The sequence below is a fragment of the Corapipo altera genome, unplaced genomic scaffold, assembly GCF_003945725.1.
Source record: "Corapipo altera isolate COAL_440 unplaced genomic scaffold, ASM394572v1 57, whole genome shotgun sequence".
Taxonomy (NCBI): Eukaryota; Metazoa; Chordata; class Aves; order Passeriformes; family Pipridae; genus Corapipo; species Corapipo altera.
In genome coordinates, this window is record NW_020884905.1 from 3,325,729 (window position 1) to 3,349,924 (window position 24,196).

The 24,196-nt window shown below is 36.0% G+C and overlaps 1 protein-coding gene across 9 annotated transcripts; it reads right to left on the bottom strand.

Annotated features, from left to right (window-relative positions):
* Position 1: 1 nt before the first annotated feature.
* Positions 2 to 23,916, bottom strand: CCDC18 (coiled-coil domain containing 18). Of its 9 annotated transcripts, XM_027651647.1 has the most exons (25): positions 23,803 to 23,909; positions 23,228 to 23,375; positions 22,888 to 23,038; positions 22,150 to 22,296; positions 21,114 to 21,223; positions 20,385 to 20,513; positions 18,743 to 18,839; positions 17,882 to 18,003; positions 16,195 to 16,504; positions 15,899 to 16,002; positions 15,629 to 15,789; positions 14,858 to 15,078; positions 13,967 to 14,077; positions 13,367 to 13,498; positions 12,490 to 12,627; positions 10,247 to 10,363; positions 9,245 to 9,409; positions 8,643 to 8,785; positions 8,030 to 8,193; positions 7,027 to 7,240; positions 6,348 to 6,447; positions 5,160 to 5,276; positions 4,571 to 4,717; positions 2,954 to 2,997; positions 2 to 1,978 (listed from the first exon to the last, which is right to left on the bottom strand). In XM_027651647.1, the coding sequence occupies exons 2-24, from the start codon at positions 23,356 to 23,358 to the stop codon at positions 2,995 to 2,997; spliced, it is 3,234 nt and encodes a 1,077-aa protein (XP_027507448.1). In that variant the 5' UTR covers positions 23,359 to 23,375; positions 23,803 to 23,909; the 3' UTR covers positions 2 to 1,978; positions 2,954 to 2,994. The 9 variants fall into 9 exon arrangements, 4 of the variants coding, with proteins under 4 accessions (XP_027507448.1, XP_027507447.1, XP_027507449.1 ...); XR_003529031.1 differs by having other exon boundaries at positions 2,954 to 4,717; positions 23,803 to 23,910; XR_003529032.1 differs by having other exon boundaries at positions 2,954 to 4,717; positions 23,725 to 23,847.
* Between the last annotated feature and the right edge of the window lie 280 nt (positions 23,917 to 24,196).

Genomic DNA, 24,196 nt, shown 5'->3' on the forward strand with positions numbered 1-24,196 from the left:
AAGACCTTGATAAGCAATTAGCCTTATGAGCAGCATTCAGCTAATTGCAATACCATTATCCCCAGTCAAATGTTTTCCAAGACTCAACAATCCCATGTGATGCAATGCACTTCAGAAAAATGAACTTAGTGTTCCAGGATTTGCAGAGAAGTAAATTCATCAGTAATTCAAGAAAAGTAGGACCCTACAGAAACATTTAACTGAAATTATGTTAAAAAAAATCCAACTCTATCCTTTCCAAAAGAAATAAATTGACTTGAACAGTATAAGTGGAATCATTAACTTCTCAGGCAAGCAACAAAATAGCACAACATCTAAAGAGAAAACGTAATTATGATTCTGCTTATTTATCAGGTTTGACCCACAGTTTAACCAGATAAGTTAGTATACAGACAAAATTTTAGTGCAAATGCTATTTAGCTGATTCAGAGATTAGGCAAATTGCTTTTGCTGCTCATGCACATTTATATTTAGTGCATGTAGGAGGAGCAAGCGAGGCTTTATGCAATGCTAGTTAGTGGAATTCCACTAGTGTTGTGATGCAGCTGTAATTACAGATTGGTTGTATTTTCCACTTGAAATCCTGGTTTGAAGGGCTTACATGTTCCACTGCTTTAAAAAAAAATCTGTCTGAAATTTGATGCATAGAATTTTAGCCTGAAGGCAAAGTGATGTGCCTAAAGAGAGGAAAAAAATAATAGTTTAATTTGCAATTATTACACCGGTCAACCTAATTCTAATGTTTTTCCTTTACTATTATGTAGAGAAACGTACAGCTTGATGTAAAACACGCAATACATTTCTGTAAGGAACAGTATTTTTCGCTACATCATAATTTTCATACTAGCAGATTAAATAATCTGAAACTGCAGAAATATTTTAGATAAGTGTATCTTGACCTTGTCAATGGTAGCAGAATGTGTGGCTGGTTTTGTAGAACCACTTAGAGTGTGGCATTTGTGGAACGTGTTTACATAAACAATGAAAGGCCTATGATTGCCCAAGGACTTTGGCACAGGACCACTTGCAGAGTTGCAGAAACACAACAGATATATTTGTTGGCCAAGATTCACTTTTAATGTACAAAACACTTAACTGAGGCCTAGGATTTAAATTGCAACACATTCAGTTCTGTTCCTCAAGTCAAGTAACTTTATTAACTTGATTTTCTGAAGTACAAATCACGTCTTAATGCACATAAATCATGTATGCATTATTCAGACTCAGATTGAGGCCTCATAACCACATTTGCAGTTTCTGATGCTCATATAAATATAAAAGTGGGGCCACCAGGCATTCATACAGCTAAATTGTGTAGTACTTTTGGAAAAATGGAAATAAATATGTTTTAGAATGCATAATTATGATGCCATTTTAATCTATGATAATTTTTGTAGGGATTTTTGTTAGAAGAAAAAAAAAAGCTCAAAGCTCAGGAAGCTTTATGGCCTTGTTCCTTTGCATCTTAAAGATACTGCTTGGAATAAAGCAAGCAGGTTTCCCCAGTGTCTGCGATTAAATCAGTGTCCTAAAACATCTTACAAACAGGTCAATTTTAATAAGATGTTGTGTCGGCAACACTGCATATGTACAGAAAAAGAAGACAAAATATTCCCAAACAAAAATTCTTAATAATACCATTGTGTTTTTAATTAGAAGTGAGATATGAAACAAGTACACCATTCAAAATCCTTGGGAAAAGATGATAGCTGAAATTAATTTCTATAACTTAAGAGAAATAATTTTTTTTAAAGTATAAAAAATAAATTAATATGTTGTTAAATCAAGGCAATAATCTCAAAACCAGTTGGAAAAATAAAAAGAGTATCATCTGCTTCAGTACAAATAACTGCATTCCTTCTTTAGAAATACAACATTAACATTTCCTCTTTGAATGCACAATAACGATGCCAGCAGTAGCATTCCTGGGTTGCTGCTTGTCCAATGGGCAACATTCATTTCTTCACAGTTCTTGCCCCTGAAACAAAGTATCTGCGATCAGAACCTTCCTTTAAACTTCTGCATTCAAATTATTATACCTAAATCAATTTGTAACAAGATATTACTTTTCATTATTAAGATTTATTTTACAAATTCAAAAAAACTAACAGCAGGTCCCAAGTCCATGGCTGCTTTCTCAAATTCTGACCCCCAGAGTGACATTATTAATGCATTTTTGTCCACTGTTCTTGTAAGTGAAGTACATTTGCTTTCTCAATGAGCACAATTTACAAATTTTCCAACACATACTAAGTTCTAGCAGATAAGTAGGAAAATTTTATGTGGAATATTTTAAGAAATCTTCATATGTAAATCCCTGTAAAAATTTTGTACAGTTTAAAGGAGCACTGTCTTTTGAAATTGCTCCTCTGTGTAAGGCTTAAGGTTTCATGTTGGATTTCATTTGTGTTTAAGTTCCTAGCAACCCGAGATTCTAATAATTCAGGAAGTGTTTGTAAAAACCCCATCAACAGTATCAAGGTATCAAAAGGAAGAAAGCTTATGATGTTTACCAGCACAAAGCAAGAAAAATAGCAACGTGAATGTAAACTGGATTTTCTACACTACATAGAAATAAATGCAGCCAAACACAGTATGTTTGAGGTTGGGCAGGTTTTTTTTGTTTCTAGAGCTTTAGCTTCCTCCCCCCCTGCTTCAAAAAACAAGTTTACATGCTGGATCTAATTATTCAACAGTTCATTTATAGAAAGAGCATTCGGTCTCTTTAGTATGTGATACACAGCAGCCATGTTTACATTAACATTAGGGTTTTAAATTATTTAATTTCTCATATCAGAAGAAACTGGGGTCACAAAAAATTACTTTGCTATAAGTCCAATCTGCCTTTTTTTTTCTTTAAATAAAGGAAATTACTTCAATTTCCCAGAAAAATGAAAAACCCATTCTTAATGTTCATTAAGGTATTTTCAGTTCCTTTATTTGGAATACTTACAACTTCGAAGGGTAGCAGAGTGCTGAATTGTTACAAGATCCTCACTGCAGATTGAAGCAGAGTAAGAACAAAGAACAATTCAACGGAAAAATCTGTGACCTGGTTATTTCATGAGTCCCAAAGGGGCAGAGTGGACTAGGACAGAAAACAACCCTCTCTAGCAATTCCTTCCCTGAACTAATATATTTTCTGTAATAAGCAGACAAGGTAGTGTATTAAGAGGAAAAGGAATGAGACAGACTACTCCCCTGGGCCAGACACACACAGGCCCTACCCCTTTTCCCTAGATAAATTAGGCAATGGAGTTTTTAGAACTAGGACAGAAAGTTTCTGTGGAAGACTGGTCAGTCAGTCTGCAATGTGTTACTAATGGAGAAAGTGGTTTCTTACATCATGTTAATATACACAATTTTTAAACAAAGAAGGAACCACATCATATTCTAAGTGGAACCAGAAGCCCTCTGCAATGTATTTTGTATTTTATGCAGAATGCTTCCAAAATCTAGTGTTTTATCCATCTCATTACAATGAAAATAAAATTTCTTTTTCTTCATCCCAAGTCTCTAAAGGAACATGACTGGAGTAGATCTATTTTCAAACCCTTTCTTATATCATTCTAAGGCCTCTCCCTACCTGGTATTCCTTAGCAAAAACAATAACAAGGCAATTTGTCTGGAAAGAAAGGGTCTAGCCAGCAGCTGTACAGGGGCTAGCTAGGAAATTCTTTCCTTCAGAATCATCCCTTAGGAAAAGTTGGAAATATGTTAATGATATGTGTGAAAGGTAGCAGCAGTCACTGTCCTGTTCTCGAGTGTCATAAACAACCTAACAGAAAACAAGACAGGAGAGCTGACACTGCTTTAATTGGCAGTGAAACAACCTTCATATTCAGCTGTTACACTGCCAAGCCCCCATGATCTAGAATACAGATCAAATGCTTTTGGTGACCACACAGAAATAAGCCTTCTCTGATATCTCACCCTAGGGAAAAGAAACACACAAATGCAGCACAACCAAAGTAGCAGGAGCCATTGTGGCTTTGGAGTTTACCTCTAGCTGGCAATCATCTGCACAAAGCCTACTTATCTCAGGTCACATTTATATTTGTAGGGACTGATTCATGCACCAAACCAAAGATTTGCATAATTCATAAAGTCATCTATAAAGTTTATTCTATCCATAGGCTCCCATTCACTATGCCAAAAAACTCTCACTTCTCGTTCCTATAAACATGCCACATATCAGGGCTCTTTGGATGCAATAATTTTTGCAAGATAGTACCTAAATCATGAGAAGCCCTCATTAAACAGCATGTTGTTTTGTTTCATTTCAAGGAAGACCGTGTTGTCCACAGTCAGAAAACAGGGTTACTAATGATAATCAGTATTCAAATTTCTCCACAGAAAGCAGACAATTAAGTGTGCCATTAAATTCGTAATTTTTAAATAACTAAACTGGTTTAACTTCAGGGGATTAAGATTCAGCAAACACCAGGATATAAAATACAATGATTCTGGGAGAATTAATGACACTTACGCTAAAGAGACACTGTATAGTTCCTTCTAGGCAGGTACAGTAATGGCATTAAAAATTGATCATTTGTTGTGTACATTTTACCTTTTCAAGAGCTTCTAGGCTATGTTGTTTTCTTTGATTTCTTTTTTTCTTCAGATGATTTATTTCTTGGTCTCTCTGGAGCAATTCAAACTCTTTTTCACGAAGCTGATCTTTAGAATGCTGAAGTTTCTTCTCTAAGCTCTCAATCTGAACAGAAAATGCAATTAAATCAGAACTGATATTTTACCAAAGTCAGAATGATTTAAAAAAACCCCAAAAACACAAAACAAAGAAAACTCACAAATAACCATCAGTTTTACCACTGCCTTTGGATTCCCTTGTTGATTTTTTATTTTGTCAACATGTTCCTTTACCAAAAGAGCAGTTTGGGAGCTATATCATATCAAGTGAAAAAATAAGTTTTCATTTTTGCACTGTTATATCCCTGCAAAATTTATTGTTTCAATTGACAAATGAAGTGGTTTTGCTGGTACATTATTAAGGTACTGCCTTCCCTCTCCCTACAATAAGAAACCAGTTTTCATCTTCTAGATTATACCTGTCCAGCTATTGTGTCCCAGGACCAGACTTTCTCATAAAATTAGCTACCCTTTGGTAGGGAGACTGTTTTTAATTAAGTGAGAATTACCTTTTTATTGCATTCCTTGATTTCCAACTCTGACTTTTCTAAATTGCACTGTAATTGAATTATTTGTTGTTCCATTTCTTCCCTATATGCACGAACTGTCATATCCAGCTGTGTAATCTACAGGTAAGAAAGGAATAAAAGGAAATATTTTATTTTGAATTCGTATGCAGATTTTAAGAAGCGATATTACAAACTATGAGAGCAAAATGAATGAAATTAATCCTTTGTAGCCTCAAGAGTATTCTCTGGAGTAGTCAATATAAAACTGCACCCTAGCTATGTTGTTTAAAAAAATAGTGGCCAAACATAAAAAGAAAAGGGGAAAACCAGGAAAAAAATCCATAACTGAATGTTAGGTCCTCATATACACAGAATACAAGCCTATACCTCATTTTAAAAGAAATATAATGAGTAATTATACCAATCCCTTTTGTTAGAAAGCGACAGATTTTGCCAAACCAAAAAGAAACATCAATTCATCACAAGCTTTCATGAATTCCTGGAGCAGCTCACAGGATACTGTGGCAAAAATATATTGCAAGATCTGGCCTCCTTACAGTGTCAGTTGCTTAAACAGATTTATTCAAATCTCCACTCCTCCTCTCTGAACCTCAAATATTCTTGAGTACAAAGGCTAGTAACTCCTGCAGGAAGAGGCTAATTATAAGTGGCAGAAAAAGAATTTTCCCATGATGGGCATCAAAGAAGCCAGACCAAAAGACTGAAAATATTTCAAGTGAGCTACAGAAATTTATTCTCAACCAAGACACCATTTCATATTTAGAGCTAATGCTTTAGAGCTAATCAAACATGCTCCAGTGCAAACAAGGAAAGGAGTCTATCATCTCCAAGCACACTTCAGCAGAGCTCTTTCTTCCTCTTACCAAACATCAAGATGAGAACAGTTGTCTTATAACTTTATCACTAATGAAGAACTAATGAAGGGTTTGCATGAGGCTTCTGTTTCATCAAAACAGAACTCTGTGGTCCCTTAGGGGAGCACAACCTGATTTTCCTGGTAACATAAGGCTTCAGTAACACGGAGCTGGTTTTGAGCTTGACTCCATGGCTACAGTAACAGTACAGTTTGAGACAATACTTCAAAGCAACCAAACCTAGCAGGCTTTTCATAAGTTATCTACTACATAACAGTAACAATTGTCAGCAACATACTTAAAATAATCTGACCTGAGCTGCTCTTTGTTTCAGTTCCCAATTCCTTTCTTTCAGTGCTTGGTCCATTTCAAGGAGTTCTTGGTTTTTGTCTTCAACTTCACCCTTGCAATACCTGAAATTCTCATATGTTTAATTGCTTAACGGATATTCAGTTGCTTAGCTTCATGTATCCAGCTTGGAAATCATTAGCTCTGTTACTTACAGCCACATTACCCAAAACATGAATCAACTAATTGATTGCAAAGAAACAAACCCAAATGGAATAATTCTGTTTACTATATTCCAGGTGGAGATTTCCCAACAACTTCATTATTCAAGTTATTTAATTGGCTATATCAGGAAAACATGTTCTTAAAAAAGAATAGTACAGAAGAAAGTACCATTAATTTGTGGTCAGAAAGGAAACTGGAAAATTTCACTATTCTTTGTACAGCTACTTCACAGCTTTGGGATTTAGAAAATAATTTTAGCAGATTTTAAAACAGAATTCCTAAAAAAGAATTCAGTACCACTTTTAGAAATTAAAAGTGAGCTGAGGAGCTCAAGTATCAACTTATCTTACAGCTGAAAATCACCTAAAAATTATAGAGAGCTGCTAAGAACATCAGAAAAAAGCCATCCAAGCTACTTGCTATTCCTAAGGAAAAATTAACACAAGTAAGTTTTCATGATGGAAAAGATATCAGCTTACCTGAGCTCAGTTGTTAGCTCCATGATAGCAATGTGCTTCTCCTCCAGAGAGGACTGTGCATTCTGTAATGCATCTTGCAATTCCTGAAGCTGTGTTAAAGTGATTTTTAATTCTCCACGGGCATTCTGTAATGCAGATTCTAGTTCTGCTATTTTCTGTAAGGCTTCCCTGTGGCAAGTCTCACTTTGAAGCAGCTTATCTTCTAAATCATTCACTATTTTACACACACACACCACAAAAGACAAAATGCTTAATCATCAGGACGCCAGGGTCTTTATGCAACACCACTACCTAGTAGCATTTGTGGTCATAATAAATTTTCAGTATCAGTATTTTTTAGGACAATCTAGAACAACAGTGACTTCTTATTCAAAAGCCTTCCTATGGCATGTAAGTCTTTGCTATGTTTTCATTCAATTCATGACTTGAAATATGAGGATATCTCTAAAAACACCTGGCCAAGGAGAAAGTGCAGGGACAATACAGTAATTGAATATGCAGTGCTATGAAAAATGCAAGCAGAATTGCTGGTATTCCTCTGGTTTAAAACAATGGTACAACTAAATTAAATGGAAGAGAATGGATTGGAAAGTTTATTTCCACAGAGATTTTCTGTTTCTTTTAAAGAGCTGAATTTTTGTGAATAGCAAAAAATGTATGTGCCTCATTTGATTATTACAGTAAGAATCTGCATTGCTAATTTACAGGGAAACTACTTATTCATTTCACCTGGAGTAAAGGTATATACCACAGAAGTGAGAATTTGCAAAGGTATGTTAAAAAAAAGCTTGTGATTTTTTTGCATTGTGGGGGGGTTGTTTGGTTGGTTTTGGCTTTGTTTGTTTGGGTTTTTTTAACTATGGAATTACTAACACATTAAAAAAATTACCATTTTTTGACTCTCATGTACTTGATTATAAAACGGGGAAATGGAAAAATGTCTAATACATAAACAGAAATAGCATAATTAAAGGAAGCCTGAGAAACAAAATAGCCAAATTACCCTCATTTGCCTTTTTATTGAGCTCTGATCTTGCTTCTTCCAAAGTGATATCCAACTGATTTATCTGCACTGTTTTGTTTTCACCATCTTGTTGTAATTGCACTACTTCTTTTTCCATATCAATAAGTTCATTTTTGCACTGATCCATCTCCAATTTAATCTGCCTAATAGAAGCAACCAGAAAAAAATGAACCATGTAATAAAAGCAACGTGTATGTTGCTATGTGTATTCACAAGGGTTTGTGAATAAAATAGAAATAAAAAGTCATGTTAAGTAGGCTTTTCTTGCAATCAAAATAATATTCTATAAGACTAGCAAGCTCCCCTAGAATATACTATCTACAATTACAAGCAAGTTGATACATTTATGAATTGAACTGCATCATGAAGTGCCATCTTAAGGCTAAATAAGTTGCCAGGATATGCATTAATTCGGCTGGAAAACTGTTCCAGAAACTCATGCCTCTGCTATTTAGAAGCTTCCCTTCTGAATTTGAGTCTATGCTCATGCAGAGGCTGAAGTGTGTAACTACAGAGCTGAATACCATTTCAGACAGCAATCTTTCTGATCCATGTCTCTGTGCAGAACATCCCTCTGTTACACTGAACCTACCTGATTGTACAATTCAGTTCATCCACCTTCTGTCCGTTTAAATCTGCTTCCTGAGCAGCTAAGCGAAGTTTCTCCTCTACCTTTCTCAACTCATCTGCTGCACATGCTTTCTGCTTCTGAAGCTCCTTTTCCAAAGTGGATACCTGGCAAACAGTATTCAGAATACTTTTCAATTACATTCCAAAGAAACATACATCCTTGTCTTGCAACTCCTATAACATAATGAGGGGTTTAACGCAGCAGATGTCTTTATAGTCCGTATGTAATTTAAGACTAGAACTTTGCACATTTGAAAGACAAATAGTTTCTAGTAAATATAACAAGAGACAACTTTCTGAATTTAAATGCACTTCTCCTTAATTGCAGTCTAAGGTTTGATTTTCAAAGTACCTAGCCACTCTAATGCGAGCTAGCATTCCCGATAGCATAGAACCTGGTTTAAGATAAAACAAACCACTAAACTCTTTATTTTAGATATATCTAAAATAATAATTATCAACTCAGTTATCAAAGAAACATTCAGATTTTAAAGGTATTACAAAAACATATCTAAAGGCTTTTAATTTTCTCTCTTTATGTAGACACTTCTCACCATACTGTACCTGTTGTTCAAGTTTAATCTGATTATCTTCCAGCTCCCCATTTCTAATAGTTTCGTGCTGTAACATTTGCTGATGATGAAGCAAAGTTTGTAGGAGAATAGTTTGTTCACTCATGTCCTGAATATTCTGATCTTTTATTTTTATTTCTTTCTGCAAATGATGAAGCTGAAAAGACATTTATTTTCACTTGCATAGCTATTCTCTCTTAATGTGCACAGAATCACATCTGTGATTCAATAGAACTTCTGGCTCTGAATTTAGTTGCATTACAGTTGCAACAGTACATAACAGACCTCATAATTCATCACTGAGTTGTGCTTTATAAAGTAAGTTAGGATAGTGGTAACTTAGCGGTCCCAGTTTTTGATTCTTGCTTTCTAAATATAGCTTGTCAATGTTTTAAGAACATACATAAGAGATTTTTAATTTCAGGGTCTGGCAATCTCTGTTTGACTGAAGCCTCTCTCTCAGCAGGTCAGCACTGACATGAACAGCCTACTATATAATTAATTCATGTGGTTGGGCATACTCACAAAGAAAAATTCATACTAATATTTAAACTCAATTCCTTCTTGCTTTCATGTAGTAGTGGAAAGTATGATAAAACTCTGAGGCTTGAAGTAAATATTTTCTTATGCCCAGGACTTCTTCCCCATTAAGATAGTTGAAAAACAAATCAATTATATGCACCTAAATTTATATTGCAATACTGTTCCCTCCATTTTTTTCCCCAAGAGAATGCTTTGTTTCACATAATTCTGATTTGTTACTTCTTTCAACAGTTAATTTATCTGGATGCTTCTTTTCCCTAAGCTTATCCAGTGTTTCTTAGGTATGACTTTTCCCCTTTACCCTCACAAAATGCATCATCTTTTCCCAGCTTACTTCCTATTCACAGTTCCTGTTGCAAATGTTTTCGCTGTTATTTTACAAACTTTTAGATTAAATCAATCATAACAAGTGTTCTCTGCAATACAGAAGAGTTGCAAAACAAGCTGTTACCTCTTCAGACCTGTCTTTGAGCTGATTTTCAAACACCTCCTTATTTTCTTGTGACTGACTCAAATACATTACAACTTCTTCCTTACATACCTTTAATGCTGACTCGAGTTGTTGTACCTAGTTGGATGCAATAGATCACTTAAAATTGCATGGCATGGTCTGTATTAGCTAGTCTAAAAATTGTGTTAAAAGTCATCTTTATATAAAATGTCCAAAAAGCTACATTTTTATCGAAAGAGTATTAAAATAGTCATGGAAGATTATGATAAACTTTAAAACTGAAATAGTATTCAGAAATTAAAATTATTAGTGAAATTCAATTACAATACTTTAGACTGTGTTTAAACTAGATGAGACTATCAGTTACGAGAAGATATTCCAATATTTGTCAGTAGCTAGAATTTAAAAGCAGACATATGCCCAATACCAAATCATTAACCATTAATCATGTATAAATAAATTTGGAATTATCATCATATGTGAGCTGACACATGTTTTCCAAAAATAACACTCAGATACAAAAATAACATTCTTGATACACTTCTTTTGAGAAAGTTACTAACAGCATGTTTTCCCTTTCTGCACTGGGAAACAGTGCCAGACTTTCACCAAAAAGGAAAGGAAGAGCTTTGAGCAACGTCAACACTGTTAATCTGCTTTACCCTTTTAATATTAATTTGAATTTGAGTAATCTCTAACAAATATCTTATAACCTCAAACAGACAAAAATTATAATGAATAAACCCCCAAAGGTCTTGAGCCATAGTAATTAAGCTTTTCTTAACCATTTGGTTTCGATACTAAGACTTCTCATCAATGAGAATTGTGCTGAATTTAGCTGCAGACTGGCTGACGCTTTCCATTTTGCAATCAGACTACCAGTTTTCTAAATCACACTGGACTGTATATCTCTCTCTCCCCACCCCATTCAAGAGTTTGTTGAAGAGAAATTACAATGGGTCTTAATTTTAAATCTCTGTAAAACGTCCCAAATACTACAAAGCCACTTGGATAGCAAACAGGTCCAACATTCTAACAGCTGAGACCCCAGTATCTTCTCCTGCTGATATCCTGGAGATTTAATACTGTTTGAAACCTCACTGGGGCAAATCACCACATGGCACTGGTTCATTAAGACACTGTTGAAAGTGCTGCATGGAAAATATTTATCAGGCAAACACTAGGAAGAGGTATAGATGGTTAAAAACATGACCAATGTTATAGTATCATATATATCTAAAATATATGCCATATCTAGACAAAAAAGATCTATAACATTAGTTCTGTTAGACAAAGTTGTACTTTGAGAGTACAATAAGCACAAGTCTGTCCTATTTGTAACTACAATAATTTTATAAAGCAATTATGCATTGCATAATCCCTTACTGTAGGTTTCACCATACTTGTCTTAATTAAAAAAAATGAAACCAAACCAAAAAGAAATAACAGAAAAAAAATGTAAAAACTTCAGGTCAATGACTTCTGAAATATTTACCTAAGACAAATTTCTATAAAAAATTTTTTCTCTAGAGAATAAAAGGAAATACACCATTACTGCAAACGTCAAAACTATTAGTTGAAAATAACAAAGAACTTATTAACTTTGATTCTTTCTTCTGTTAAGTGACTTCCCAGCATCTTCAATCCTTGATCTTCCTTGACATTTTGATTTTCCATTTCCTGTTTGTACACATATTTTTATTCAGGAGAACAAAATGTAAATATAGTAACAGTAATTTAATAAAAACTCATATTCAGAATCAAGGGAAAAAACCCAGATCAGTGTATTTAAAACACAATTGCTTCTATGATGAATTTGCGTACATGATACTCTGAAGTAAATTTGGTTCCTGACAGATGTCCCTTCATATTCTGCAGAGCAGGCATTATCAGACTAGAACATTCTTGATTTTCCACCTAGTGCAGAATAGATGCAACTTTTCTTTATCCAGATCTGTTTCCTTTGATCAGAGCAAGAAGCCCAAGGGGCAAACCAGAGACATAAAGAGAATGCTGAGACAGAAAAAAATGAAAGGCCACTGAAGTTTGTACAATATATAGTAGTAGCAGCAGTAACTGGTGACTACACTAGATTCAGTCAATTAGTCAAACAAGAATTAAAAAGCAAAAACATAAGCATCTTTAATGTTCTCCAATTTTCCCATGTATTTATGGATGTGCTTTTCATTATTATTAGTCACTTGTTCAATTTGCATTTAAAAAAAGTCAAGAGCCAACCTTACCTCTCTGCTTCCTATCAGCAGCCCATCCAATGATTCAATGTAATGAAGCTGTTTATGTATAACCTCTTGTTGTAAAACAGATATTATTTTCTCTTGTTCAATGAATTGTTGATGTTTCTGCTCCAGCTGTGTCTGAAGCTGTCCATAAATAAATCATAATTTATTACTTAGATAAGAATTTTTGCATCTAAATGTAATTCAGTTCTATTCACCCATCACTTTTCTAATGAAAAGTAAATACAGTCTTGCCAATTGCACGGTTTTAAAATTATCAAGAAATCCCAAACTCTTAATGTCTTAAATCAAGAGGAGAATCGAGAGAATGAGAGCAGACAGAGTGCAGTAATCTGTCATCAGCCAAGACACGCATACATTCTTTAGTAAAGGATGACAAGCTTCTTGAACAGCTAGAAATAGCCACAGTTATATTTCTAATCACATGAAGCAACAGAATTCTTCTTCAAAGAATGAAAAATCTACCAAGTATTCTCCCTGAACACAGATGCTCATAAGGCTCAGGCCGGCAGAGGTTCAGCCAACAAGAAAACGTTGTTAGAAGCTGTCATGGTTTAAATCCAGTAGGCAATAAAGCTATACTTCTTTTTTGCTTTGTTTAAGGCAAAGAACAACAGCACTCTTCCTAAGTCCTTACTTCTCTTTAGTTGAGCAGAAAAGAGGATATGAATATTTCAGAAGGACAGTTGTGCAGAGTTAGATGGAAAATGTAGTAAAATCAGGAAACCTACGGAGAAGAATGAACTTCTTAATATAACTTTTTAAATGGATGTGTCTCACAATTACAAGAAAGACAAAGAAATTAACATAGGAAAAAGCTACCAAGTATAACACTCGTACATACTAGCACACAAGGTCTTACTAGTTCTATCTGTTTCTTCATCTCTTCGTGCTGCTCAAGGTGAACCAACTTTGCATTTTCAAAAGCAGAATTTATTTTCTCATGTTCTTCACTGATAGTTGCTTCCAACTCATGAATGTGTCTGCTTTTTTCCTGGGAAACGGCAACAATAGAAAGACTTCATAAAAATATTTTGTGACATTAGCAGCTTATTTGATCACCTAGTTTCTAGATTTTGTAAAAGAACAACACAGAAAATACTGAAGTTACACAGTGCATGTGTCATCTCAAAGGATGGCACACCTGTAACACAAGTAGAGAAGATCAGTAGAAGGAGCAGCTACAGAGACAACTGACTTCAGTAGGACCAGATCTTCATTTCACATATCATAAGGAAAAAGTAACATGTCCGTTAATAACTTACCACATTCAAAGGCAGGGAAAAAGGAATGTTTTATTTGAAACAAGATTCAGTTTTTAAAGACTGCATACCTCAAAAACTGCACAGATTATTTAGCAGATCTGAAAGTCTATCCATTTTGAATACTACTGTTAAGTTAAACTTTAATCTCCACTTATGTCTTTTTACATAAATATAGTTTCTCAGTGAGAACATTTTACCATGAGTTCCTGTTCCAACTCAGCATTTCTTGCTGCAGCAGTGGAATAAGCAATAGTCTTTTCTTCCAACTGTTCCTCAAGTTCAGAAAGTTGATAAGATTTCTTTCTCATCTGAAATTAAACATAGCACTAAACAGCATGTAAACAACTGTTAGGGGTTTATTCAAGTATTTGTATATACTTTCTTATCACAGGTTCCATTTTAGGTACTACTATAGCATTTTTAATTAATCGTTTGTTTTGTTGATCTATTAAATTTTATTACTTAAAGAGAAAGATTCAGGACAATTTACCTAAAATTTATCCAATTAATGATAACTGTGAGCAAAATAGCTACTACAGATTTATAATATTTATGTCCATTATTAGGAAATACTTCAAATCCCATTATGCCCAACTCTATAAACACATTAGCACTGGAATGTAAACATTAGCATTTTAACTTATTCAACCTGAGATGAGCTGAAGCCTAATTTCTTTCATTTGTGACTCTCTGGTAATGATGTTTATCTCTGGCAACTGTACTAACATTAAATGAGGAAAAATACAAGTGTATTTCAACATCTATTTCCTAAGATTACACATTATTTAAGCCGTACCAAAGTAACGAGACTGAGCATAGTTTTCACATAACAAATCAAAGTAGTAGTAGAAAAGCCCACTACTACATCAGCTTTAAAACCATATTTCCAACAGTTAATAAACTGAGGTTTCTATCTTTAAATTTTTCTGCTTGCTGAAAACTTTAGTTCAGATTTTTTTCAAATAAATCAGATTTTAAAATTAATACAGCAATTACAGTTAACTGAAGACAATAACTATTGTCTTCACTATCTTTGCTTACTGAAATGAAGAAGCAGTGACATTTTTTCAGTGCTGCTAAAAACTTACTTCTTTCTCTAAGCTACTAGTTTTTGAAGCCTTCTTCAGTAGGTCTTCCTGTATGATTTGAAACTGGCTGGTCCTTTGAGCCATGCTGCTCTTCAAAGAAGAATTTTCATCATCTGCTTTTGTCAGTTTAGTGCGTAACTCTTCTATCTCTTTCTGGAATCTTCGCCTCATCTTTTCAAATTGCTTGCTTATAAGTTCCAACTGTTGGCATTTTCTCCTCTCTCAAAGTAGAAAAAATAAATCAAATATTAATTTATACAAGGACATACAAACCTATAATGTAACTGAAAGCTATGACTCATGAAAACAAATGAAAAAGCCCCCAACAAAACCCCAACAAACAAACAAGAAGAAACCAAGACAGCATCATTAGGTGCCCTGAAGGAATGTCTTGGAGCAGTCCTGATAGTAATCACAGAAGCAATGGCAGAGATACTGCAACAGCAGGTTACAGAGAAAAGCATCAACAAAAATATGAAGACCTTAGCATAACCTGCATAAAGAGAGAAATACATGGTTCCATTTCAGTACAACTCATAGCTTAGCTATTGCAGAACAAGTAACTTAACTAGCAAAAGAAAGAATATTGTGCCTGGAGCACATGACAGTTTCCAAGGTGGCAAAATGCTCACTGTTCAACCAAACCATACCTCATAGCTCACAGAGACACATTTAAAAAATAAAACTGTAAAAACAATTTAAACACCACCAGAACATTTCTGTTTTGTGGATTAATCAGACAGAACTGCACAGCTATTTCAGAGAGCTTACCTCCTTGACTTCTGATCAATTTGACAGGCTCTGTTTCCAGGCCACATAACCTGCTATTTTCTTGTCCTTCATTATCATTAGACAGATGCTCAGCTCCAGTACAGATAGTTAAGTTTGCATGAGGCTTTTGAATTTCAGCTTCTTTCATTGACAGTTTAATGCTATTATAAAGGAGAAGACAACTATTTAACATTCTTTCTATATCCTAATTCTAACACCACCTTATTATCTGCCTATTCTTGCCATAATTCAGTAACCAGAAAGTTATACCTTAGGTCTGCAATCAAAGGTTTACTTGATTCACCACAAGACTCTGAGATAACTTCTTTTGTTGAGGAACTCAAAAGCTGCTGTTTGAAATGGTGCCATTTAAACTAAAAGTTAAGGGAAAACAAAGATCAATGAAAAATCAATTTTATATTGCTTCACAGCATGATTAATTAAGGTATTATACCAGCATATAAATTTTAAGACACATATGCCAGAATGTTAAAAGTTTGGATAACTTGATTCTTAAAATTATTCAACACATAATACACTTTATAAGTCTGTATTTGTTACTGTACCTCTTCAGATGTACTTGAAGACAACTGAGAAATAATGGTTTCTAGTATGTTGAGCTCTTCCCTTGAATTCTCAATTTCTTGATGACATAATTTCAAGTGGTTATGTTGCTGTGCAGTAAGTGCTCTCAGCTCTGCATTTTCACTTATTAGAGCATTTTGCTCTTTAAGCACATTTTCTTTTTCAGAAAGCTCACTCTCAAGCTTGATGATCTTCTGATCAGACCGACTCAGCATTGATGTAATTTCAGTGTTCTTTGCCTCTAGAGTCTTAATTTCTTCTTTTGTGCTACTATTCTCTTCCTTTAATTGCCTAAAAAGGCATTTAAAAGGTATAGCTCAACACAGAGGATTTTCATTATTAGAAGTACCAGAACACACCATAGCTGCACTGTTTTACTAGTTTCCTCCCTCTCAAAATCTAGGCTTAGCTCTATACAAAGGACAAAAAAGTTCTCGCTGCTTTACTAAGCTTTCACTGTTCCTAAGGACCAAGATGGAAAGTGTTATCAGCAAACAAAAGGACAGAGTCAACAACTTCTCTTTCTTAAGCAACTTCATGAAGTTTTAAGCACTGCCGGGACAGTCACTGGTAGGAAACGAACCAAACGGCTTTAACTGTGCAGAAGCCAGGGCAATTTAAGAACAGGATAAAATAACTGGATAACAATATGTAAAATCAAAATGGATGAAGATACTGAGTTACTCTATCATTCTATTACTAACAAGAGAGGGAGGGGTCTCATTTCTCCCTTCATATCTGCTTGTACGCTGAGACAAACGTATTTTTAGCTCATCTCAAATTATTTACTTTTTTAGGTACTTGGGTTTTCCAAACTGAAATTAGCTCAGCAAAGGCCCTGGTGAGTTCCAAACCTGGTGTAACTGAGCAGAAAAAAAGAGAACAGCCAAGGAAAAAAAAAAAACCCAAAATCATCAGCAGAGACCTATTAAGTAGGCTCAAACTCATGGAAGGGTGTTCACACACTGTCCAATCTTGCTAAAATGGCCTAAAGAACAACGGTTTAGACAGGAATGTGAGTGTGGACAATGCATGTAAACAGAATACCCTAAAACGTCTGTGCAGGTGTTTGTCCAAACTTAACAACTCTAAAAACAACCACCTCATAGTTGTCTTCCCTCATTAAAGTCATGAGGGAATTACAAAGGACTGCTGAAAAAAGGAGCATTCAGCTTGAAACAAAACATACAAAGAGCATAAAAAATTGTAAGTGGAAAAGGACTTTTGAGTTGTGACAGAAAGCATCAAAGCCAGGTCTGACCATTTCAGAAGCTGCAGTCAGCACCACAACCTCCACTGCAGCCCGAGTGCAGCCTCCCCATTGGATGCCAAGGGTATCCTTCACTCCAGCCAGGGAACTCACAGGAAGGAGCATTAGCAGGGCACAGGCAGCAGCACAGGCACACGTGAAACCAGAGTACCCACAGAGCACATGCAGCAGTGAGTGACCAAGGGAATGTCCCCAGAAGGCTTGGGGGGGTGGCTTCTTACTGGGAATGTGTGGCAGCATGTGGGATTAAAACATTTAAGGATTAGTTATAGAAAATAATGTAGAAAAAATTATTGGTTTGAACTACATGAATGGAGCAGCATATTCACAGTGACCACTGTATCATGCAATTCCTTCTCAAAAAACTGTGCAGAGATTTTTAAAAGCCCTTGCGTTACCTTAGTTGCTCTTCTAGGATGTTTAGATCCTTTCTGTAGCTGATACACTTTTCAATCAACTTCTCTTTTTCTTTTTCACAATTAATTAAACGTTTTCCCAAGACTAATTCTTCAGCTTTAACCTTAAAAAGCAATTTTTTTCATTACTGTACAACAATAAACTAAGCTTCCATGCCCAACTGGCTATTTTTAAAAGAATACTATAAACACTATGCTCTTTTTTTCCTTTCTGTTAAGTCTGTAAATAATTCTATTGCTCACTGTTGTGAAGAAAAGGGGCAAAGAAGTTTTCTTCTTGTGTCATCTGCGAAAAAATTAATTTAATATTTTAGGGCATATTTATGGAGGGTAATCTCCTTCCACGTGGAAAGAAGTCCAATAAAAAAAAATCTCAGTCAGAGTTAACTGTCTCAGACCTGTATTTTCTCTTCCCACAAGGCAGGAAGCATTACCAGTTTGATCACCAGAACTTTGGGAGATGACTTCATCTTAGCTCTCCTCTAGCTCATGTTTCATTGAATGGGTTAAACATACAGAGTAAAAGAGTCCTTTTGAAAGGATCTTATATGTTTAAAATGTAAAATTCCCAGCTGGCAAGCAGGGGACAGAAGAAACAACAGCACTATTAGGATACTCTAAAGATGCAGACTGTCCAGACTGTGCAAAGACAGTGTAAAACTGTATAACTGAATTTATCACCACAAATAGTTGCTTACCCTATCCCATCTCTCTTAGGACTTAGCCACTTACAAGCAGAAATGACTGACTCACTGGTGAACCTGTTGCTGTTAGCTGCCTTGTTTATTGGAAGATGAAAAATCTTAAAAACATGGCAAAAACTAGTGAAGAAAAAACTCTCACCTTTTCTAATTTTTCAGTTATTTCTGCTTTATACTTTTTGAAAGCTCTTGTCAGCTCCTTCACATTCAGCAAAGCTTCATTTCTTTGCTGTTCTGCTCTGCAAAGCCAAAGAAGCAAACCAATTTCAAAAACCACAAATTCCAGCCATTATGTAACTATCTCCTCCAGTTACTAAAAACAATTATTAAAGTAATTGCTCCAGGTACTTCCTTTCCTCATCTAACTTTCCAAGGCATAGATATCACGTGAGAAACTGCTCAAAGGAACAATCCCTAGTATTTCTCTCTATCACCACGCTCCTGCCCCTTCCCCTATTGTTACTCACAAGGGAAGAAGTTGGAGCAGTAACCTCAGGTATGCAGTCTGTTCAGGACACCCAATACAGGCACACAAAGAATTACTGCTACTCAATAACATTTCTCTCTTCCACTAAGGGAGATGTGGGCATGGGGAGTGCCTCCTCTAAGTACAGCCAACCCTCAGAGCAGCGTTTCTCAATCTGAGGACCACCATCCATCTGGAGATGGCAAAAGTATTCAGAGAAGGGGATAAAAATATTTCAGAATAACAAAACAGTGTTAGTCTAAAGCACTTCAGTTTCCCTGGCCAAAGAATAGCAAGTTGTGGCAATTAATGATTAAAAGAAAACTGTAATATTAACACTAGCCATAACACTTGCCTTTAACACCTGGCAGAGGCTCAACTTTTCTTAAGAACCAAAATATTTACATTTGCAACTAGTAACTAAGTACAGGTAGTTCCAACCCCACATGCTCTGAATGGTGATCATAAAGCAACATATTTCTTCAACCAGCAGTGCAAGCCCCACAGTATTTCCATTTGTCTTGCTATAAGAAGGTTAGAGGTAATTTTATGGGTAGATACACAAACCAAACAAAGAGTTTGCATTCAAAAGATTCAAGAAATGCTTTCCCAAGTAATCAGTTAATTTTTGCCCCAGGTAATGGAGTTAAATGAATAGGGTAGATAAGAAGCTTTTTATTTAATCCTCTCACTTTTTTAAAATGACATTTTGGAAGTGATAGGACTGTACATGGTAACTTCTAACAGTCAAAAGAAATTAGCTAACCCTCCCAGTAGCCACAGAGCCATTAAGCTAAAGGAGGCAATAGGAAAGGAAAACAGTGATGGAGATGGAATTACAGAACCCTTTTCAACAGCACCATATAGACAGGTAAGATTAAGGATAACAAAAATGTTCTCTCGATTATGTTGTGCCTTTATCACTTTCCTTGCACCAACCCCCAAAACACAGCACTCAGTACTGCTGAATACTGAGCATGGATTGCAGGTTCTTGCAAGACAAAGACAAAAATAATTCAGGAAAAATATATTCTGGACACTTTTCAGCTCTCCACTGCAGTACATCTGTCCTGAAGGGAAAAAAGCAGCTGATAAACTGGTTACTAGTGTACAGTATCAGTCTGCAATTACCAGCTAATTTCAAGATTTTAAATGTGCCTGTTTAAATAAGCAGTACCTTCACATAGAATTTCCCCTTTTTAAAAAAATAACATCCTTAAAGCAGAAAAGTAATTTGATTCCACACAATAAATAACTATCAATGGAAATAAGCACACACTTATTATTCTGTATTCCATTTATTAAAATGATTTAGTACCTCTTTCCTTGCTTGCTCCGTTCAATTAACTCCATTTTCAGATTTTTATAGCCCTTTTGATATCTTTGCAACATGTTTTCTCTTTCCAGTGCTGTTTTCTGGTTTTGATCTAGTCTATCTTCTGCATCTCTAGCAAATAAATAAAGCATAATAAAAAAATTAGGAACGTTTTTGTAAAGAAAATAGATTTCTGTTGTTCTTTTCTGCACATGATGTTTGAGAAGCACTAGTCAAACACACTGCATCTCTCTAGACTAGGCTTGGAATATCCCCAGTCTCCAGACTCCCCAGCAGTATGTCTGCAGTCTGGAGTGGTGTCCAAACCTCATCAATAGGCATCAGGTGTCACAACTGCCAAGGACCCAGGTGGCTGACCCTTTATATCACAAAGTGCACCATCATGTTTGAAAATATGTATGCTTGCTACAATAGAATATATGCAGCCATGCAGCACACAATCTCTCTATTCAATTATCAGGGCATATTTGTGTTTAGCACACATTATAACCTGGTTTCTTCCACCAGCCTTTATAATTTTTTCTGAATTTCTTGAAGTACATTCAGCACAAAATAGATCACCTCCCTCCTCCTATATTTGGCTCTGAAATGAAAGTTTCAGACCCCAGATTACATGACTCACACAGTACCAGTAATTATGTCATCCCAAAAAAGAGACTGGACTAGCAAGCAGACAACAATAAAACATTGATTTAAAAGTGCACTTATTACTTCAGAATTTTATCTTGAGCTGAAACTTCTGCTTCCAAGTTTAAAATCTGTTCTTTCAACTTCGGAATGCTGACTAAAGGTGTACCTAAAGTGGATTCAAGATACGAAATCTGAAATACAAAGATAATTGGGGTTGCATTAACACTTGCATACATATCTTCAGGTGATACACTTAAGAACAATCTGCTTACTGAATGACAGTGCTCTTAACCCTACTGTAAATTACCTTTGCTCATCTACACCAACTGACCTCCAATTTTCTGCTCATTTAACATCCCTTCCAGTTCCAAAGTGATATGCTGTCTAGCAGAGGAATTTCTTTATATGTCAAGTCTCTTGCTTTTCCCAAAAAGTTTATATTCAACTATTTCTTCTTTCAGTGTCAGACAGTCAAATGTTTTGTTTATCTATTTATTTGTACTGTCTTGGAGATAACATTTCTCAAACGAAAAGCACTAAGCATACCTATGTTTTCTTAACATTATATACAAACCAAATACAATATAGTTGTCATGAAACAAACCTGTACAGACAAGTATATACTAAATCAGTAATGATATATTAGATATAATATTTCTTTCTAATCCATCTTCACTTATTAATTTCTTAATTTGGATTAATGAGGTTAACTCTTCATTTCCTATGCAAATGACTACTGTGCCATTATTATTCACATTAATCTCAATGTAGCTCAGACGTGTGAATGTACAGTACTAAATACACATACTGAATTATTTTCTTTAATAATGTATTTTTCATTCTATGGCTTACTGGCTTTACACTAAGCTTTGGAACATGAATAGCGAGAATTCATAATTAATATAGTTGTTCTGCCCATGGAGAAATAGATTCCAAAATATTCTGTTCAAGATTAATACTGAATATTAAGTACATATTAAATATTAAACTTAGATTAAGGTAAGACAAAAAAATAGCATATTCTGCTTGGAATTATAAACTCAAAAGTCATGGTCACTGGGATGTTTGGGGATTGGGGTTTGTTTTTCTTTTTGATGAATATGCTAAAGATACATACTTTTTTTTTTGACTGCATCAATTCAAAGTTCATTGTTTCCACTCTGTTCTTTAGGTAGTGGTTCTGAGAAGTCAAAGATGCATTTTGCTCTTGAAGACGTTCATTTTCTTCCACAGTTTTATCCGAAGTTGTGGATACTGAGTAAGACTAGACACAAAAATATATTTTTATATATACACACACACTTATATATAAGCAATATATACATCATAAAATCATAAATAGTTTGGGTTGAAAGAGACCTTTAAAGGACATCTAGTCCAACCACCTTGCAATGATCAGGGACAACTTCAACCGCATCAACTTGCTTAGAGCCCTGTCCAACCTGACCTTGAATGTTTCCAGTGATGGGGTTAGATGGGGGATCTAACACCACTCTGGAAAACTGGTGCCAATGTTTTACTACCCTCATAGTAAAAAATTTACTTGTTACACCTAATCTAAACTGATCCCCTTTCAGTTTAAAACCATTACCCCTTGTCCTACTGGAACAGGCCCTGCTAAAAACTTTGTCCCCATCTTTCTTATAGACCTCCTTCAAGCACTGCAAGGCCGTGATGGAAACTTTGCAGAAAAACCGTATTGAAACGATATCATGTTTAAGAGTGCTCAACTGGTATCATTGTCCAGTCCTACAGTGTATCCGCTCCAAGCCCTACCAGCCAAAAAACATCCAAAAACATAGCAAAGATTAGAAAACCAAAGTAATAATAATAAGTAATAAAGAGCAATATTTACTTTGGGTTTTCTTTGAAAATCTTGGACAGATGTTTTACCACAATTCTTCTTGGGGTTGGAAAAGCCTTGACTGTTATAATTAGGCTGTACAAAATCCTCCAGAGCGAAGTCTGTCGCCTCAGCAAAACGGTGGCCATAATGTTCATTTGTACTAGTGTCAGGAGGGAGAGTGAAAAGTTACTACTCCAGTTTTTCTTTATTAAGTTGCTTATTAGGGTTGTTTATTCAAGACTGTTCAAACGGAAAGCGCAAAAGGAGCTAACTGGAGTAATGCATTACACCGAACAGGACAGATCCACACTATGAGAGACAGACAGTTCTCGTTCCCAAACACACATACCTGGAAAGCTCTTTCTCTACTGTTTGAAGGTTTTTTTCAGTTCTCCTCAGCTGATTCTGCAATAACTGAACGTTTGCAAGCAGGTCTTCATCAGCACCACTTTTAGAGCAAGTCCACCTAGTACATTCCATTGGTACCACACATATAGCTAAAATCATATTTAATATTAAAACACTGTTAAAGATATGTGAAAACTATTTTCAAAGATATTTTTAAAGATACCAGAAGAAGGTGGAGAGGAGACAAAAATCCTAAAAAAAAAAGGCAAATACTTTTGTCTTTCTTTCTAAGAAAAGAGAAAACACAAATTTTCAAATGTAAAGGTACATTTCACACACTACCTCTTCCCATGTTCTCTGGATAAAAAAAACTGTACAAATTGCCTCTTTTGAGAAAAGGAGTTCTGTACGCGTTCATGAAGCACAAAAAACTTCGCGACTTGTCATATAGTAAAACTGGAAAAGCCCGCTATACATTAGTTGCCAAAACTCCCTCACACAGCGCATCGCGGTGACCTCGGAGCTCCCGGGGAGTCCGACACGGGAACGGCGCAGACGCTAGTGAGCAAAACTTGCCTCGCTGCCAGTGACCATCGAAACGACAAACGAAAGCAAAATATCCTCGGGGGGACGGGCAGCGCCGCGCGGAGAGCGCCGCGGGAACCCCGCCAGGGGCCCGGGCTGGTGGAGGGCTGAGGCACGGGGCACTGGGAGGGGGGCGGCGGGGAGGGGCCGTCCCGCAGCCCCGAGTAGGTCGGTGTCGGTGTCGGGCCCAGCCCCGGTGCGGCCGCGGCCCCGCCCCTCTCCCGGCACAGCCGCGCCAGAGCCGCCCCGACTGCGCTCGAACCGCGCGGGTCCCACAAGGCGCACGCGCGGCCCCGCCGCCCTCGACGCTCTGTGGGCGGGGTCAGCGCTGGCGGCCGCGGTGCACTGTGGGCGGGCGGGGCGCGGCGGCGCGGCGGCTGCGATT

What these genes read in the sequence shown, in the direction of transcription:
- CCDC18 (XM_027651646.1), bottom strand. Translation starts at nt 23,358, where the DNA reads ATGGAATGTACTAGGTGGACTTGCTCTAAAAGTGGTGCTGATGAAGAC. An exon ending in ATTGATCAGAAGTCAAGGAG is followed by an intron (nt 15,079 to 15,628) that starts GTAAGCTCTCTG and finishes TTCTACTTTGAG; the next exon opens with AGAGGAGAAAATGCCAACAG. An exon ending in TGAAGAAACAGATAGAACTA is followed by an intron (nt 12,628 to 13,366) that starts GTAAGACCTTGT and finishes ATTTATGGACAG; the next exon opens with CTTCAGACACAGCTGGAGCA.